The 19,839-nt window shown below is 38.4% G+C and overlaps 1 protein-coding gene across 1 annotated transcript; it reads right to left on the bottom strand.

The window, feature by feature from the left end:
• Nucleotides 1-3,075: 3,075 nt before the first annotated feature.
• On the bottom strand, nt 3,076-19,637 carry HMGCR (3-hydroxy-3-methylglutaryl-CoA reductase). The gene is made up of 20 exons (XM_057406141.1): nt 19,616-19,637; nt 16,512-16,707; nt 16,008-16,119; nt 15,395-15,482; nt 15,217-15,301; nt 14,403-14,508; nt 13,083-13,189; nt 12,546-12,662; nt 11,726-11,877; nt 10,650-10,897; nt 10,342-10,514; nt 9,789-9,983; nt 8,433-8,591; nt 8,137-8,294; nt 6,984-7,089; nt 5,849-6,019; nt 4,517-4,657; nt 4,245-4,403; nt 3,776-3,930; nt 3,076-3,628 (listed from the first exon to the last, which is right to left on the bottom strand). Exons 2-20 carry the CDS (start codon nt 16,674-16,676, stop codon nt 3,574-3,576), a joined length of 2,652 nt encoding a protein of 883 aa, XP_057262124.1. The 5' UTR covers nt 16,677-16,707; nt 19,616-19,637; the 3' UTR covers nt 3,076-3,573.
• Between the last annotated feature and the right edge of the window lie 202 nt (nt 19,638-19,839).

The raw sequence follows: 19,839 nt of genomic DNA, 5'->3' as shown, positions 1-19,839 counted from the left end.
GGTGCTGTATTTGGAGTTAGAGCAGCTGCATTCACACAAGGGACGGAAGAGAGGAGAAGGAACTCCTTGTTCTCGGCTGCCTTTTCCTGGACTGGGAAGCTAAGGGAATGTCTCCTTCACAGGCTGACCACTCAAGGAGGGGGAAAATTATGTGCAATTGCTAAACACCTCTATAAAAAACTGTCATGGTTTAAACCCAGCCAGTAACTCAGAACCATGCAGCTGCTCGCTCACTTCCTCCTTCCACTCCCGGAGGGATGGGCAGGAGAATCAAAGGAATGTAACTCCCACGGGTTGAGATAAGAACAGTCCAGTAACTAAGGTATAACACAAACCACTGCTGCTGCCACCAATAACAATAATGATAAGGGAAATAACAAGGGAAGAGAATACAACCGCTCACCACCCACCGATACCCAGCCCGACCCCAGCAGTGATCTAGCCCTTCCAGGTAACTGCCCCCAGTTTATATACTGGTGTCAGTCGGCAGGTGGTGAGCAGTTGTATTCTCTTCCCTTGCGAGTGACAAGGGCTGGGTGAAAAAAGGTTGGAACATCACCCACTTGTTTTGAGGGTGAAGCAAGGTCTTTACACAGTGACTGCCTTGTTGGAAAACCACTTGTCTGAGGTTGTGGACTGATGATGATGGAGCCTATGGCTCTGAGCACTGTAAGCAGTAGGAGCTCTCACTCCACCCCAGAAATGTAGCTGGAAGAAGTGGGAGGATGTACCCCCTACCACAGCTTTTCTCAGAGCTGTGTTCACTGTACCCTGGGCACATCCATGCCAAGGATGAAACTGTCCCAGCAGTGCTGTGCATACACTTGAACGCTCACCTGAGAAAGCAAGCAGACCCTCACCCACGCTACCATCTGGGGACTGATGTGTCTGCTCAGCAGCACCCTGGCTAGCACTCTTATCCCAGCACCAAGGCAGCCTCTGCTGCCGGGTCCCGGTATCGCGGGTACCTCCGGCACAATGTGGCTGCTGTCCTGCCGGGAAGGCACAGGTCACTGACTGGGCCTGGTGCTGCCGGGAGAAATCAAAGTGAGGAACAGCTGTGTAGTTAAGAGACAGCTGCAGCACTTCTGACCCCCACAGCGCTGAAATGTTCATGTCAGACACACAGCAGGAGCAGGACTGCTGTGTAGCAGTGGTAAAGTATATTCAGGACCCATGTGGAAAGGAGGTGATCCAGGCAAAAAGAAGCAAGCTAGTAACCAGAGTCAGACACTATTTTTACTACCTTTTCCTAGGGTTTTAAAATACTTGGAAAACAATGAATTGTAATAATGCCGCATTTAAGGTGCGGCAGCTCTAGGAACTTCAATCCAGAGAGCTAGTTTGGTTCTGCCAATGGTGCAAAACAAACTGCACAAAACTGTTCCTGTACCAAAGCATTCTTGTCACTCAAACTTTGCAGCAATGCCCAAATATGTCACTGTCATTCACACAGGGAAAGAAGAATACTTCAGTTCCCTAAACTTTCCAACACATCTGAAATGGTAAGCTCTGCTTCTGGCATAAAACATGTAGCATCAAGGAGACAGTATGTAGGTTGCAGTGTATATCTGATGATACACAGACTCGCAGCCACCAACATCAAGCTTAGGAGCTGAACACTTGCATTTCATGTTGTCTATCTGGATATGTCACTAAGTAATGAAGTAAACTTAAAATATCACAGTTAAGCCAACATGTTTTCCATTGTTTTACTGGAACTGAAAAAGTAGTTCTGTACCAAAATGTACACAATTTAGTAATAATACAAAATGTTAATTCTGCAAGACAGAATGTCAGTTAAATCCACCAAACTGAACACTGAACCACCATTTATTGCCAGGACCGTGTTATTTTAAATAAGGTCACTGAATGAACATAGAAACAAAGTAGTTCCAACTTTTCTTAAAATGGTAGCTATTAGCAACAATACTGCAGGAAGATAAGCATTTGTGATATTTGATATTTACACGCTATCGTAACACATCTAGCATGTAGTACGTCTCCATGCTTGCACATTCGCTGTATGAGCTCATTACAATGGTATGAATCTGCCGATGTACTACAAAACTGATAATGATTTATACCAAATTTGCACATTAGAAGCGCACATCTGCTAGTCACCCCTGCAGGAATGCCACTGCATTCCAGCAAGAAACCCAGTCCAATCCACCAACCTGTCCCAAAAAAAGCAAACAAAAAACCCCAAACCAAATAAAAAACACCCCATCATCAAGCATATTAACAATTTCCTTCTTGCGATTAACTAGGCAGGGTGATACATTTAGCAATATTCCCAAAACTGAATCAAACCAGAATAAACTTGTGGTTTCTGTATTACATTAAGAACACCTGAGACTGCTTCACTGGTCCAAGTACAGTACTTTAATACAAAAACTGCTTGATGCATTAACATAAAATTTCATTGAATTCCCTTAATTAGTACTCTCCATTGAGAAAAGGGTAAGATTTCTTCTTAAAATAAATACTCCCCGCTCAAAAAGGAAGTTTAAAAGGAATTAAAATACAAAATCCCCTAATGTCTTAAGAGGACAGTGTGATTTTCTGGCTTCATTTCATCTCAGCTGAAACAGTGGATACACACCTGTTCCTGGGGAATAAGTGTCAAACACTTAAAAATAATAATTAGGAGCATACACACACACACACACTATACCTTGAGAGGCTTCCTTTAAAAGAAATGTAAACATCTGTTCATGACTCCTGTTATTTGAATCCACACCTATCAAAAGGAGTTTGAGAAACTGCATTTGCTTCAACACCTGCCTGACACTTAACGGTTTCTGGAGTTACCAGTTTCAAAATCTCTTTCTTCTGTCTGCACAAAATAACAAAACAGTTGGATACACTGTTTTTCCCTACTTCAGTACCAATTATATTTAACAGTTCAGAACTTTATAGGTCACAAGTTTTCCATAGAGTAATAACCTAAACTGTGGATTTGAAACATTGAATGCTGCTTAGCTGAAGCAGCAGCAAATTCAGTACTATGTATATGGGGGTTTCTATAAAAACTACAATTCAATAAAAATCTCGCAGCCTAAAACCTTTTACATGTGAACAAAACTGGGATTTTATGGGAAGTGATCGGGCTTGCCATCACTTTAAAAACCATGCTTTTCTAACCAGAACATAAGGATGGCAACAACGTGCACATCCAAGCCAAGTGTAGACCGAACTATGTATTTTAATGTACAAAGTACATTATATTACTTTTTGGTAGCCACCAGGCACCTACAAATCAAAATAATCTCAGCCAGTAAAAACAAAAGACTGCCCCTTTAGAAAATGATGTGTAAGATCAAGAATTCCAAAGCCACGCTCAAGACATCTGACAGGACTTCCTTTATGAAGTCATCTCTAACCACTGAAGAAAGTCAAAGGCGTAAGTAGTGTCACCCAAGTCCGGTGATCTCTCACTTCATCTTACACAGACATTATCATGTTAAAGGTGATTTGCATTTTAAACTTCACAGATTTTGGTTGGTTTTTTATCCCCATACATCTGGTCAGTTGCTAGAGCAACTCTTCATTTCAAAGCTGTTTTAGTATTCAAGCTGCCTTCTTAGTGCAGGTTCCTTGAAGATCTTGTAGATTTATTTTTGACCTAATAAAAACAGTAAGATAATCACATTAGATAGTTAAAATGCTCCACTGCTATTACATGTTTCTATTATTCACTTAATTATTACTGAATCTTGTGTATGTGGAAGAAGGGAAAACCAGCAAAACCAAGAATTTCTCTGTTTCTTACCTGTTGTGGATCATGTGGCTCCTGACAAGGTGCCCAGCTGCAAGAGCTGCCATCAGTGATAACTCCCCTGCCATCACTGTGGCACAAACAATTTTAGCAAGCTGACGGGCATTTTCACCAGGGTTATCTTGGCTTGCACCTTGAACACCTAACATCTGGGGAGAAAAATATGCAATATTATGCTATGAAATCTAAGATCAACTTAAGCTAAATTTAGTACTGAAGTCTTTGCAAATTATCTCATCAGCTAGCTTTAAATAACTTTAATATTAAATATCTCAAGCTTTAGAAACTCAATACATGAAAACAGTTCATTAGATAATTCTAAAATTTTAATGTCAAATCCTCCAAGTTTCAAGATAATTAATAATTATGTTCTCCCACAACATTACTCAAGACACAATGTATGCAACATGAAAGTGAGATTTGACTGAAATAGCTAAGTTGCTTTAAACTTTCCGATTTATACCTGCAAACAGGCTTGCTGTGGGAGCAAGTTCGTGCCTCCGCCAACAGTTCCTATTTCAATAGAAGGCATTGTGCAGCTGATGTACAGGTCGTCGTTGGTGGAACCAGTTCTCTCCATCAGAGTGATGCAATTAGAGCTGCCCACATTCTGCGCAGCATCCTTCAGATCAGGAAGGAGAAGCAAAACAAAACCAAAACACTCAGTTAACTAAGCATTTGGATAAGATTTACTACGAAAGAAAACCTAAGTTAATCGGAGTAAAATAAACCTACCTGACCACAGGCAATGTAGATAGCTGTCACAATGTTTGCTGCATGTGCATTGTAGCCACCTATGCTACCAGCCATCGCAGAACCCACCAAATTCTTGTTGATATTGACTTCAACTATATCATCTGTAGTTGTCTTCAATACCTAGACAAAGTGGTACATTTTTACTACACCATTCCTTAGGCAGGAGTAGAATGCATTATTTACAATTAGTAAGCCCTTGCCCCTTGTTTACTTCCATATGGAATTCAACTCAGTCCTTGTCCTAGATACCTGCTTTTAGTTTTGCTCACAAGGAGTTCTTTCAAATGCAGACTGCATTGTCCAAGTAACAATGGAAAGGGCAGTTCAAAAGGTTTGGACTTGCACAGGCCTTTAAAAGCTCATACACTCTAGGAATACTGTGTCCACCTCTGTACTCAGCATTTACAAATTACAGAACTGAAAAAAGTCTAGAGATAAGTATGTTCAGAGACACACTGGAACAGTTTTTTTACTCATTCTTCAACAGCAACAAGGAGGTAGTTCTTACACCAGATGTAGCTGCAGTGTGGAACAGTTTACATAGTTTTCAAAAAGGAACTGGACAAATTACTGGGGAAAACAAACAATAAACTAAATCCATCAAATCTGAAACCACAAATTCAGAAAATCTTGAACAAGTTGATGGAATACTATTCTGACTACAGTGCAGTAAATTCTTCCCTGGCTATTGTCCCTCTTGACCAGGTAACAGGCAATGGATTTGGTCTGATGCACACAGCCAGTAACCTGAGCTCAAGTGGAAGTGAATCTAAGATTGTGCTTATGATGCAGGACAAGTTTTCCAGAGGCTAGAAATGGCACTGCTTATAGAGATTACCCTTCGTCATACAAGACACTAAGGCAGCTTTGGAATTATGTGAAGCACCTGATTATCTGTTTTCATTGCAGTAGAGACATATAAACCTTAATGAGAATGCCAGGTTTGTGTGGGAGACAACAGTGAAATGATCGAAAACATGGGGTTTAATAACAGGCAAAGCCCTCTGTATAAAGATCTGACAAACTGGCAATTTTTTTCAAAAGTAAGAAGTTAAAATCCTAATGCATTCAACTTTATCATTATGTATATGCATGTTATATATATGCACCCTATGTCAGAAGGGACAATGAAAGAAAAACACTTATTGTCTCAGGGAAAAAGGCTTATTTACAGCAGTACCTGAAAATACATGTAGGAATCATTCTCACCTGGAAAACAACTTAAAGTTAATATTTATGATCCAGGGCAGGTATCAGTTTTGTAAAATGTACACATTTTTATTAAAGAAGTAAAAGAAAGCGAACACTTACTTCTCTAACAACCTTGGCTGGAATGACTGCTTCACAGACAACAGACTTCCCTCTTCCTTCTATCCAGTTTATAGCAGCAGGTTTTTTGTCCGTACAATAGTTACCACTAATAGCTATGACGTGGAGATCAGGAAACTCTTCATTCAACCTTACCAGTGCCTTTTCAGTACCCTGTTAGAAGAGAAAAGGATAAAAGGCAACAATATCATTACAGTTGTGAAATTAGCTACTCAAGGACAGCGGGGCAGCAAGATCAGATTAAGTCTAATCAAAACATCAGTTACAGTTGGAGAAATGAACATAGTTTCAGGAAGGAACCTGGACCCAGAGAAGAAAAATCCAATTATCACTATCTTTTTTCTAACTACTTTTGGAATTATATAGGGAATAACTGTTTTTCTCTGTGCATATGGACTCTCTGGATGCATTCTAGGTGCATGGTAATGTGTTTACCATGCTGAAGATATAACATGAACTAAGACAAAGACTATGGGCATGAAACAAATGCATTTTGCATGTAGTGGAAAGAGCTTCTCTAAACTAGAAAATCAGAAAGAAGGTCTGCTATATTTGGTACCTGTGTATGATCAGATTCATTTATTACATAATTGAAGTTCTGACAGACTTAAATTTAATATAGAATAGGCAAGGAGTATCAATCTCAAGCAGCACAAAGCATTCCAACAATCTATGGGTCATGTCTCAAGTTCTTCCACATTTGCATAAAAACAAATAAAAAATACCCTAGAGGACATCTCTCCACTGCCATTCACCAGATACCTAAAACTTTATTTACAAGGAAGTGATAAACACATCACTTAGCAGCAACAGATTAATTATTGTGGGATACAATCTTTGCCCCAAAGCAACAGAGCAACCAGCTTCATTTATGAAGAATACTTTCTCTAAATAATAATAAAAAAACATAAAATATGAAGTTACTTTTTCATCATTCTCATCCTATTCTTGTTTATACTTGATAAGGTTGAACACTTCTACTATTTTGTAGCACTGCAAACAGTGCTGTCTTATCTTTCTGTCTTCACACGCCAAGTAGTCACAGATTGGTAGGCTACAGCTTATTTATTCTTGAAAGGCACATTTACTAAAGAGACTTCAGGGGACTGGTCCTTACTTTTGAAATCATATTCATTCCCATTGCATCCCCTGTTCCAGACTGAAAACGGATATAAAGGTTACGACCAGCCAAACTGATGAGAAGTTTTTGTAGGCGGGCAAACCTGGAAGAAAATTTAAGTATTACTTACAGTCCTCAAGGGAAAAGATTAAATTAGTTTTAAGCGGCAAAATGACAGTAAATCATTGCAGACAGCACTGCTAACAACACTGTGTTCCTCCTCCCTCATAGAGGCACAGGAAAAAGCCTTCAGCTACCATGCTCACAATCCTCTCAAATAAATATTGTAAAAATATTCACTGCAAAAGTGTTTGCTTCCTTTTTATGTTTTCTATCCCTGGACTTCATGAAATAGAATATCCTCAAGTGCTGATGTAAAGTTAATTCATTTCCATTCCTTAAAACATCTGACTACCAGGTATAAACTAAAAATGAGGTCTTAAGAAATTCTTCTGTCAGTTTTACAGCAAGGCAAAATGCATGCTATCTTCAACTACAGTACAAGCTCCACAGGTGAAACAAAAACTGGGAAATATTGCATTTATTAACAGCATGACTTGATTCTGGCCAAAATACGCATATGAACTTGGCTGACACTTGTAACATTCATAGGAAGGAAATCTGATAAGGAAATCTCTCTATGAGCATGTAATCATAAATCTCAGAAAAAAATGTAGGGCTTCAAACAGACTTGTTCTTAATACTGATTTACATTTTTTTGCATTTCAGTTCTAGCATTAGTTTATCCTGTATTCTCTGGAACCTCACAAATTAATTCTTAACATTAATAATACCATCTGAAAGGCTTTGAATTACTTTTTGCATAGTACTACTAGAAATTCAAAAAAGCTTTTAAGTGCTTAAATAAAATAAATAATTTATTTTGTGATGCAAATGACTGTTGCCAAGATACAGTTGTTTACCACTTATCATTGGAAAAACCTTGGTCCATACCCAGATTGACTTTTATTCTCACAGACTCACATTACATGGGATAGCCAAAATAAAGATCTAATTTCCTGCATTGCAGTATGCCAAAAAAAAAAAACAACAAACCAAAACACAAAAAAAAAAAAAACACCCAAAAAACAGTTAGGAGCCACAGAAGTCCTGTGTCAGGAAAAAAGTCTGGAATAGCTATTGTACTTGCCTACTTGTGCTGTCAAAAGCTTCCTTCATTATTTTAAAGCCTTCAGGGCTTTCAAGCCAGACTTTCACTTCTGCAGCCTGGCAAGCACTGGGTAGCCTTACAACAGGTCCTCGAGTCATCCCATCTGCCAGAATGCGGCTACGTGCTCCGCCACCAAGCTAAAAATCAAAGCAGAAGGGAAACAGAGATTACTGACAGTGAATTTCAGTTTTTAGGAAGCCAGAAACATGCCTTATTATCACCCCAAATATGTTTTATAATACATGAAGTTTTCAAGCTAGTCAAGCTATACTTACACATATTGCTCTGCATCCTCTGTTAGTGCTTGCTACAAGACAACCTTCTGTTGTTGCCATTGGCACCTGAAACTCTTTGTTATCCAGAAACAGTGGTCCTGCTACGCCTACAGGAATAGGCATATATCCAATCACATTTTCACAGCAAGCTCCCATTACCTTACAAAAAGAATACAAAAGGTATCACTAAGGTTTCACTACAGTCATATGGCACAGCACATTACATGCAATGCCTGTGGTATCTTAGCAAAAACCCACAACCCTATCCATGAAGCAACCAATTCCCTACCTCAAAAAACGAATAGTACAGCTATCAACAGCTAATACTGTTCAAGTCTAGTATTTCACGGATGTATTGAAATTTATTAAGTCTTAAACACAATTAAAAAGACTCTCATACTGTTAAATGAATTTTAAATAAACTTCCATTTTAACTTGAGCCCCAGGCAGTTTTACCGTTAGCTAAACTCAGGCTCAGTACTAGTGGAATTCTGCATTTCTGAGATAAGGCAGCTGCACACTTCAGTCAGATATATTTTGAGTAAGCTTCTGAGTGAGGAAACCTCACCCACCACCTCCCCTACCACCTCCCCTGGCTTAAAAAAAGTGTAGAACAGTAAAAGGTAGTGTCTTACATATGCCTTTTTTATCTTCTGTATCAGTTTTCACCAAGCTCATTTTTTAATTTATGTACACAGAATCACAGAATAGTTAGGGTTCGAAAAGACCTTAAGATCATCAAGTTCCAACCCCCCTGCCATGGGCAGAGACACCTCACACTAGACCATGTCATCCAAGGTTCTGTCCAACCTGGCCTTGAACATCCCCAGCAATGGAGCATACACAACTTTCCTGAGCAACCCATTCCAGTGCCTCACCACCCTCACAGTAAAGAACTTCTTCCTTAAATCCAAACTAAACTTCCCCTGTTTAAGTTTTAACCCATTAACCCTTGTCCTATCACTACAGTCCCTAATGAAGAGTCCCTGCCCAGCATCCTTATAGGCCCCCTTCAGATACTGGAAGGCTGCGATGAGGTCTCCACGCACCCTTCTCTTCTCCAGGCTGAACAGCCCCAACTTTCTCAGCCTGTCTTCATACAGGAGGTGCTCCAGTTCCCTGATCATCCTCGTGGCCCTCCTCTGGACTTGTTCCAACAGTTCCATGTCCTTTTTATGTTGAGGACACCAGAACTGCACACAATACTTCAAGTGAGGTCTCGCAAGAGCAGAGTAGAGGGGCAGGATCACCTCCTTTAACCTGCTGGTCATGCTCCTTTTGATGCAGCCAAGCATCTATCTCATCTATTCGGAAAACGGTTTTAGAGTGAATTTTGCTTTTCTGCTTTTTACTTACCAAAGAATAATTATAATTCCTATATGGAAGATACTGCAAAGATGAAGGTTCAGGGAGTTTCTTAGATAACATCTGTCTGCGAATGGACACACCTCGCTCTTGAGTTTCCATCAGGGTTTCCAGTTTGTATGCAGGAATATGCTTAGCATTCACTAGACTGATGACCTCAGCATCAGTAAGGAATTTTGCTCCTTTCTGGAAACATGAAGGGGGAAAGAAAGAACAGTTTCTCTTGGTGAAAATCCTTTTAGGTATTTCCAAATGAAAACTAGTAACAAGTTTACTTTGACATTATCAGAGTACATCTAAAAGAACCAACTGCCAATATCAGGTTTTACAGTAGGCCAGGATATTATCAAGAACTTTTTACTCTGTCACCCACTTGCACATGTAAATGATGAAGCTTCAATGACTTGGTATGTCATGAATGATGAAGCTGCTCTCTGAACTACCCTGCCCTGACTGACTGGAGAATTGGCTTACGAAAGCATTTTGTACTGTTGTAATACCTCACCCGAGTTATTAAAAACCCACAACCTTTATTTTTCCATACCTCTGCATTTCCAAGTATACTAACACATTCCTCAATAGAACGAGGCTCTTTTGGTAACTGAATTTCTTCCTCTTTTCCATGAGGACATGGAGATGTTTCCACAGGACTGCAACTGCCAACTACAAATGTAGCCTTAGTTGATGACTCTGCTAATACAGGTTTTATGACTTCAGCTGCAAAAAGACAAAATTAACTTTGGTTCACAAAATTCTTAAGTTTTGCTTCCAAATGCAACACATAAACACAGATTTCAGTATTTGTTACAAATACTCAGGAATAGGTTCAGACTTTAAAATGCTAAAAATTACCATTTCCGTCTTTGGGAACTAAAGCTTCTTCTAATGTGTTAGATTTCTGATTGTTTTTCAGAAGTCTGGATTGTTGCTTCCTGCAACAATTCTCCGGGACCTTTTTCTGGACCATCACTGGAGATGTTATGGGATTCTTCAGTGAAAGTGTGGATTCAGTCTCTGCTTGCTCAAAGAAGATGTATTTGACAGCAAGGAGCAGGGCTAATCCAAGAGTGATTACTTGTTCAATATTCATACTGGCCATTCTGAAACAGACAAAAAGTACAAAGACAAACAAAAAGCAAATACATGATACATACAATTTGTAGTTTATAAACAGCATTCTGACATCCCTTTGGTTTAGAAAGGGCAAGAGTTTCATCATAATTTATACTGTTACAGAAATCCCAGTAAAAAGGCATCTTCTACCAGGACATTCAAATATGCTAGGTTAGGGTACACAAATCATTCTGTGCATCATTAACAACCTCAGAATTTTAAGATGTCTTTAAACAGTTACTCTTAGCTAAAAAGCAATCCCAATAACAGAAAGGACTGTAAGATATTCATTAACAGCCTTTCTCCCAGTGACAGAGTTTCAATCATCATCCTCTACCAAGAATGACTACTTATGATCCAAGCTGAACTGCTATGAGGCCAGACAATTCTGAACTTCCAGAAGTAAGATAGAACCACCACTGCCACTAACTTCAGCTGAGCTGAAGGAAAAGCAATGTGACACAGCTTCTGTGCTTTTTCCACTTGTGTGGAAAAGCTCCACATAAATAATCACCCTAGTGCAGTCACAAAATTTATCTTCCAGTGTGCTCTGAAAGGTGTCAGGGCTAGTGGGAAAAAGTAGCATTTTGATGCATACAGGACAACTGGCTCCTGATCATTCCTTGATTACTTCCAGAAGATTGGACAAACAACATAATATTGAAATATTTCTTATAAAATGTCACCTATGGTTCCAAGAAATCCTGGATCTTAGTTTACAAGTGTAAAGTACTTGTAAAGCAAGTTTACAAAGCTTAGCAGCTGGAGAACACAGCTTAATGAAGGAAACACATCTCTTCTGCGAAGTCACCTACCGAGAAAGGTAGAACTGCCATAATGAAACATTAGGTTCAATTCTCTTTGGTGCATTCTCATCCAATTCCACTGAATTTTCTACAGTACTGTTTTGAGCAGCTGGTTCTGCTATCCAACGACTGTGGGCATGAACAAGAACCAAACCCAGCGACTGTAGTAAAAACATAAAACAAGTATTAATTTTTCAAGACTAACTAGGTATCTGACACACTAAGATTAAACATTCTCTGTTTTTGTTCAGTTCGTTTTGTGGGAGGGTTTTTTGTGTGTTTTGCATTCCTCAAAAGTCTAAAGCTAAAGGCTGATTTCCCACACCTCTCATCTAACACCCATTTTGACCTATCATAGTAACACTCAGCTTTGAACCTGTCCCTCCATATCCTTTCAGTTGCTCAATAAGCAAGGGAAGCTGAGGGTACTGCAGGGGTAAGAATCACAGAATCTTTAGGGTTGTAGGAACCTCTGGAGATCATCTAGTCCAAGCCCTCTGCCAAGGCAGGGGCACCTACAGCAGGTTACACAGGAATGTATCCAGGAATGTCTCCAGAGTGGGAAACTCCACAACTCCTACAGGCAGCCTGTTTCAGTGCTCTGCCACCCTCAGTGTAATAAGGAGGGAATTAGTACACATGGAATGTGTACACAGAGATGGCATATGCAGGAAGACTTTAGGTGTACATACAGGGGGTGCTATTAAATTACCATGGTAAACTAGACTAATGGGATGCAGAATACAAATCTACAGAAAGCAAAAGCTTGATTCATTGCACTAAGACACCTTACTGACTGTATAACCACAGGTGAAAAAGAGCCACAAACCATAATCATTTTGACTCTCTGTGTTACAGGATTTGGTTTATTTTCTTCTTCTTCCAGAACACGAGCAAAATGGCTAAGCTGCCATATAGGACGCCCTTCACGACTCTCTCTCGAAAGCTGCAAAAATAACAAAATTTAAAATAGGTCATATTTAGTACATACTAGAAGAACGAGCAAGCAAGCTTTGACACTGTTTTTATTTGATCACTAACAAATTATAAACAAGGAGTTAACCTACAGTCTACTGTTTAGCCTATGTTAGGCTGCAAACTGTGAAAAACCCTGCACAACCAATACTTTACGCTATAATTAATTTACTTGCTTTATGTCAAAACTCACCACTGAGTGTGCCTCATTTACAGTGGCACTAACAAGTTACCGTTATCAGCTGGGTCACCATAACTCTCTTTGGGCATTCCCTCTGTTTGCTTTGAAAAGTTAAACATGCTGGTGTGTGATTCCATGGAGAAATGTAAAGCCTACAGGAAGCACAAGGTCTAAATGTTAAGCTCGATCTTGTCTTGACACTGGTCCTACCTCTAATACCAAGGACACACAAGCTGGAAAGAAGGTCATGAAGACAAAGTAGTTGGCAAGGACAGACATACAGCCAAAGCAGCACATAATTTCAAGTTGTCGTACACCTACATAAAAAAAAAAAAAAGACATTTCTTACATTTGTATATGCAACAAGCTTTCTGTATACTCCAAGAAGTGTTGCAGAAGTACGAAAGAAACCATGAAACTGACACTGCAAATTACAGGGTGAGCTATTTAGACTAATGAAAAACGAGCACAATAAGCCCTAGCCATTGTGCATTAGCTTATTCTAAGCACAGTATGTATTTACGGTATAGTATTTACAGAAAACTTTTGAAGTCTAAGTACATACAAATAATTACAGTTCAAGATTTTAAAGCTTCACATTGAAAGCTTGAAACTCCTCACGTACCTAAGCAAAGAACAGTTAGCTGTCATTATGTACTGAAATCCCTTCTGAAGGTAGTAAGAAACACTTTATACCTCACCTACTCTTCAAAAGTGTGGTATTCAGAAAAGTCAGTTAGCCATGTCACACACACATTATAGAACTTCCTTAGTGAAGATGAAAGAGCTAACAGTATAAATAATTAAAAAAGAAACAACTATACGCTACACCAAAGCAAGGGTTTTTTTTTCCTAGATGTAAACAGGGCAACAGGTCCAAACCAGTTTGAAAAGCAAGTGCATTGAAAGATGCCTTTAAGGTATGCGAGACAGCTTAAACATCAACCTTACCTTCAAGAAAAATCCCCAAGCAAGAGACAAAAACCAAAATTGCAAACAAAAACCTTCTTTAGCCATAACTATGGCACTTTGATTGATTTTACAAAGAAATCAGTTATTTACACTTGCAAATCCTTCATTTATTACATTTAACTGTTCTCTTTTTAAGGAAATTCAACTGCTACTGCACACAGAACTCATGGAAGATCAGAAGACTGGAAGGGAAAAAAAACAACACCCAACCACTTAAAAGACTGGTTATTTAGTTTTGCTTGGTGTAATTTTTAGAAATGCTCCATTTCTGCAAAAATACGAAATAGGTATACATGTGCTGGAAGTGTAACTCATTTTTAAGAATGCCCAAGAGAAAATGTTAGCAAGTCTTTTAAGAAGTCCATTCCTATGGTTATCTGTATTTCAAACTTCTCTTCAGCATATTATCCGTAAGTGCACGAAACTAGTAATATAGGCTAACCAGGAAGGCAAAAAAATAGATTAAGTCGCTCCACCCTGGTGGGTAACAACTATCACTTGAAACTCTCAATATCCCAAGGCCTTTCAAGATTTAGACTGAAAGATTGTATCGCTCACCTGACATAGTACCAACACCAATCACAAGACACTCCACAAGTGCATCCAGTGTAAACGTAGGGCCTAAAATTGCCATTCCACGTGAAATATTTTCTCTAACTTCATCCTAAAAAGAAAAATTTCTGTACATTAATATAAAGACAGAAATCAAATTAAGGGAGTACACATAACATGATTAGTACCTGATTAGTAAATTGAGTAGTAGCATGGTGATTAAGTCCTTACAAAGCATATATTGCAAATGAACTACTACGAGACCATATATTCTTTAATTGCTTTAGTTCCCATAAGTTTGACAGTCTTTATTTACATAAAATGATTTAATTTTTATTAATTTCTCCACCATTGGTTCACCACTGTTCTAAGCTCCTAAAACACTAATGGGCACAGACTTTAATTACAGGACTTCTACACCTTAAGACATAAAATAAAAGCCACTTGTGTCATGGCATTTCAAAAGTTCTTGCAACCACTGCTGCCTATGGCTGTATACCCTAATTTTTATTATTCCATTATTTAACTCTCTAGACTTAGATGACAGAAAGAAGACGTAAAAGACATTAAGCCTTTCCAATAGGGGCAGAGGTATTTCCTCCAGAAGTCAAGCATGGCAAACTCTAGGTGGTCTGTTGCAGCTATTTCATTGGTGGAATCATAGAATGGTTTGCATCTAGTCCCACCCCCTCCCCTGCAATAGGATTATGTACCTATTTGAACATTAAATTCAAGAGCTCCATTGCAAAATAAAAAAACCCAAATCCAGAAAAACACAGCCAAACTGCCGGAAAAAAAAAAACAACAACCCCCCCCTAACCTGTGAGTTGGAACTGAGCGCAAATTTGGCTAATGCGCTTGCTCTTGACAGATCAATCAGAAGCAGGAAGAAGGGTAAAGCTTCACTGAAAAAAGAGAGGCATACGTTAAAATTCAAGGTCTATTGTAGAGGAACAAAAATTCAAGCAAGAAATCAGGAAAGACAATTCATTACTTACTTCAGACCTGTCAGCTCTTTATCCAAGAAGTGAATTACCACTGTACTAAAAACAAAACTTGAGAATATTGTGAAGAGGCCAGCAATACCTTAAAAAAAAAGAAAAAAAAGAGAGAAGAGAATTTAAAGATTTTGTTTTATATATGAGGAAAATACAAAATCTATACCTTTAGATTAGTCCTGAAGCAACCAAATGACAATTCTCATCTCTCAGACTGCAGTAATAGCAGGTAAGATACAAACTGAAGTGGGTGCTATTTTTATGCAGATATTTAAATCTAAAATCTGTAATGTATTCAAAGTAAGACTCTAAGAAAAAAAAAAACACAATCCTTCTCATTCATTATCAGCAAAACTGAAAACTGGCTTATAAACAGCTCTGTATTTTTAAGTGTTTCACACAATAACTATTTCAAGAATTACATTCCCATTGTTCATATACCTACACAAAATCCTTTAAAAAATTGCACTTTGATACATGCCAAAAATTCTGCTATCAAGCAAGTAACTGAAATAACCCCCTGTGTAAGTATTTGAACTTGAATATCTGTTACCAGTTTACACTCAAACCCAATTAAAATGCATACAGCAAATACAAAATTCACATACAGTACCCAAAATATATTTTGATCCAAGCTGCCTTAGGTTCTGGAACTGGAAATATATATAAAGGATTGCTATACAGCGTGTGATTGTCAGGATGATGATGTCACTGCTCAGAACATCCTGTTTGAAATACAAAGCAATTTTGTTAGCTCATAAAGTAGTAACTTCTTAAGTTTCAGTAATAAAAAAAGTCCATTGTGAACCTGCACTAAAAAGGAAGTTTCACTGCTGGTATCATTGCTTGTCAGTCTTAAAAAATTAAAATATTGCAAACAATATAAACTCCTTGTTCACTAGATACTGTGCAACTGAAAACCAGATTTAATGAAAACCACCTGTAACACATCACTGCTTGCATACAGCTTTAATATCCATAACAGGAAAAGAAGGCAATAAAGAAATTTCTGCATAGCTACATTCCTCCTAATATATCACTATCTGATGTTGTTCTACTGAAAACCCTGGATCTACTGATTGACAGTAAGTATTATAACATGAATTTAAATCTTTACTTCTTCAAGTTTCGGGCACTCATAATTCCAGCCACAGATCTTATCATTCCCAGTGAACATCTTCATGGACATCATACAGATGGTGAGAGTCACGGTCCCCACAATGACTTCCCACGGATGGGAGGCCACAAAAAGCCCATGCATTCGAAAGAGTCTGGACAACATTTTCAAGAGTCTCTTTCTACCCTTAGCAAACCTGCAACAAAAGAGTATTTCATATAAGCAAGTATAGGATTCATGGAAAAAATAGAGATCTAAAAATTTCTGAAAGTCATCTCTCAGAAGAGCCAAACCAAAACCAAACTGAAATGAACACTCTCCCCCATCCCCCCCCCCCCCCCCCACAAATACCCGCAAAACCAGTTTATTAACAGATAAGTAAGAATCTCTGGCTTTCAACCTTTCATGTAAAACACATTTATATATAAACCTCTGAAATGTAAGATGATCTGCTCTTGCCTTCTCAATATCTTTTTTTTTTTTTAATACACATCTACCTTGTTTCTTCAAGGTCTTGCTAATATGTCTCCACCACTCACATCTCTGTCATACAGTTTTGATTCACTTTGGCTCAAACTTCTTGTTTTTCCCACCTACATAAGTACTTACTAAATTCTGTAACTTTTTTCTACTCACTCTTCCTTTTCTACTCACTCTTCTTTAGTTAAAATACTAACTTCATTTTAACTATATAAAATTACCAACTAACCATTGTTGGTAATGCTTGACTTCAACAGCAGGAACTGTAATTTTATCTCTGTCTTCTGTATTTTCTGCTCAATACTCTGCAGTGATTCAAGTTAATCACATTCAAAATGGTTCCTTCTTCACCTCAAGCCCAAGTCCTTCTCACATTCAGTATTTTGTGACACTGCTCTTTTACCCATAACTAATTCCCAGGTTACTGCTCCATTTCATCATCCCCTTTCAACAGGTAACAAATATCCAACAGAAATTCTCACACCTCTTTCACATAACTGAGAACGTGGATGGTACAACCTTCAGTTACAAAAACTGCATCCTGGTCAATTTGCTCTGTGATGTGCCTTTAGACAAGTTCATCAAGAATGTTTCCTTATGGCTTTTAACACAGGAACAAAATGCCAAAAAATTCTTTCAAATACATTAGTACTGGGACTTACCACACACGATCAACATCTTATAAAACTCGTGTGATGAAAAATTATGTAACTATATGATAAAGTTCAGAAGATGCTTAAATAGTAGCCTGGCTAGCAGAGACAATCTGTAATTCACTATTTACATGTACAAACCTAGCACTGATTTCCAACTAGATTTCCATACAGGATTGAGGGCTCTACACAGTGACATTTCAAAGTCGATTAAAAACCTCATCATGTTGCCTTAAAAGTAACAATCCCTCCATCAGGCTTCTGGGAATGGAGTCTTCTATTAATTTTCTTTTTTTTTTTTCTTGGACATCAAAAACGAAGCTGTTGTTCAATGGAGAAAATAACAGAGAGGGCAAATTTATCTGCTTAGTGTTTCTGAAGATACCAGAATCATATTGGTTTCCTACTGAAGCCAATCTCAATCATGGGAGCACTAACAACACCAGTCTGTTTCTCTCTACCCTTCACAGTGAAGACATAGCAGGACTTTTTGGCTCATGGAACCATTCACCAAGGACTGCTTTCATTGTAAATAGACTTTTTCCTGACAGAAAGCTTTTATTAAAAAACAAATACAGCATAACCACTCCTTTCAAAGTCAACATCGAAATTTGTTTTTCCCTGTGTAATATAATCTATGTATGGTTTTGTAAATTTATGTTCTTGCAAAGCTATTCCAAAGGGGCATTGTCGATTTTCTTCAGCAGAACACAAGGTATCTTTTAATCAGGAAAACTAAAATAAGACATAGCGAGAGGAATATATCTTGGTACCACAGATTCTGAAGCAAGGCCAAGAATAAGAAAGGCATAGCAATGGCCTATGAAAATACAAATACTTCTGAATAGCACACTGTTTCAGAACAAATAAAATTAGTACTGACTACATGACTATATAACATAGTGTCCTACTAGTCCTAAAGCTACAACTCTTAAATTAGTTGGAATTACTACCTTGTCAATGAACAAGTTCTTAGTAGAGCTACAACGATTTTAAAGTATTTCTTCAGCTATTATTTTCCACATTTCTAAGCAAAACCAGTAAGTGTGAAATGGCTTTGCATAAATCAATTAGGAAAAGCTGCATTAATTTGATTATGAAAATAATTATTCATAATACCTATCACTAGACAACCTTTTATCATTAACTGCTGCTACAAAATACGGGATGCCTCACTGCTGATCTTGGGGTTTAGTAACTCTCAACCTAGAGAAGATTCTTTAAAGCCTTCATGTTTATTTAACCCGCCTGAAGTGCACGGGGCTTTTTGCTATGCAGTTACCATTCTAGAAAATATCAATCAAGATTTCATACACTGATCCTACATTACTGAGTGCTGTAAAATGATCAGCTTATATTTCTAATTCTGTTTAAAATTATTTCTATAGTTACAATGACTCATAGCTTGACATTAGCAAGACAATGTTAAATATAAATTAATATTTAACATTAATATAATTTTATTAAATTTCAAATGGTGATTCAAAGTATGCTTCAAAAATCCCTATCCACTGGGGGGACGGACGGACGGACGGGGACGGACACGTAACTAGGTATCTTTAAGGTCCTTTCGAACGCAAATAATGCTATGATTTCACAATTTCCTATTTCCCTTTGTTTTCAACCAAAAATTTCCAGACTATAATGCAAAGCAATCCATTCTGGGAATCAAAACAAAACAGAAGCAAAAAATAACTGCAACTTCTTTAAAAGGTACAAAACCGTAAATTGCAAACTAGACTGGTTGTATGTTTACATGAATAATTTACATAATTTATGTGCCACGTAACTGAATGAAATACCTTCGGTCTGACACACAGTTCTCACTAACCTCAGAGCAATCATCTGCAACACCATCTATTAGATCAGCACAAATCTCCCACCTCTCGCTGGCTGATGCAGCAATAGCTACGGCGTTATAAAGGTAGCGAGTGGCAAAAACAGCTGAGCGAAAGCCTGCGCAGAGCTCACCTGCACAGCACATGACACCCCACAGACGCAGAGGCTTTTTTTCAGTGAGGGCCATCACCCTCCCGCACGCCCCCCACCAGCCCCGTGCCAAAGCACAGCTGTGCACTGTGACCGAGGCTCGGTCTGCACGGAAAACGACGGTTTTTTTCCCTGCAGCCGCGGAGGCTCCGCGCAACAGCAACGCTGCGAAAGCCGGTGCCGCGGAAAGCCTTCCGGGGCCCACG

This window comes from Pezoporus wallicus, unplaced genomic scaffold (genome assembly GCF_028554395.1).
Source record: "Pezoporus wallicus isolate ANWC-B61680 ecotype Strahan unplaced genomic scaffold, APGP_CSIRO_Pwel_v1 contig_7506, whole genome shotgun sequence".
NCBI classification, from domain to species: domain Eukaryota; kingdom Metazoa; phylum Chordata; class Aves; order Psittaciformes; family Psittacidae; genus Pezoporus; species Pezoporus wallicus.
This window is presented reverse-complemented; position numbering and strand designations above follow the sequence as displayed.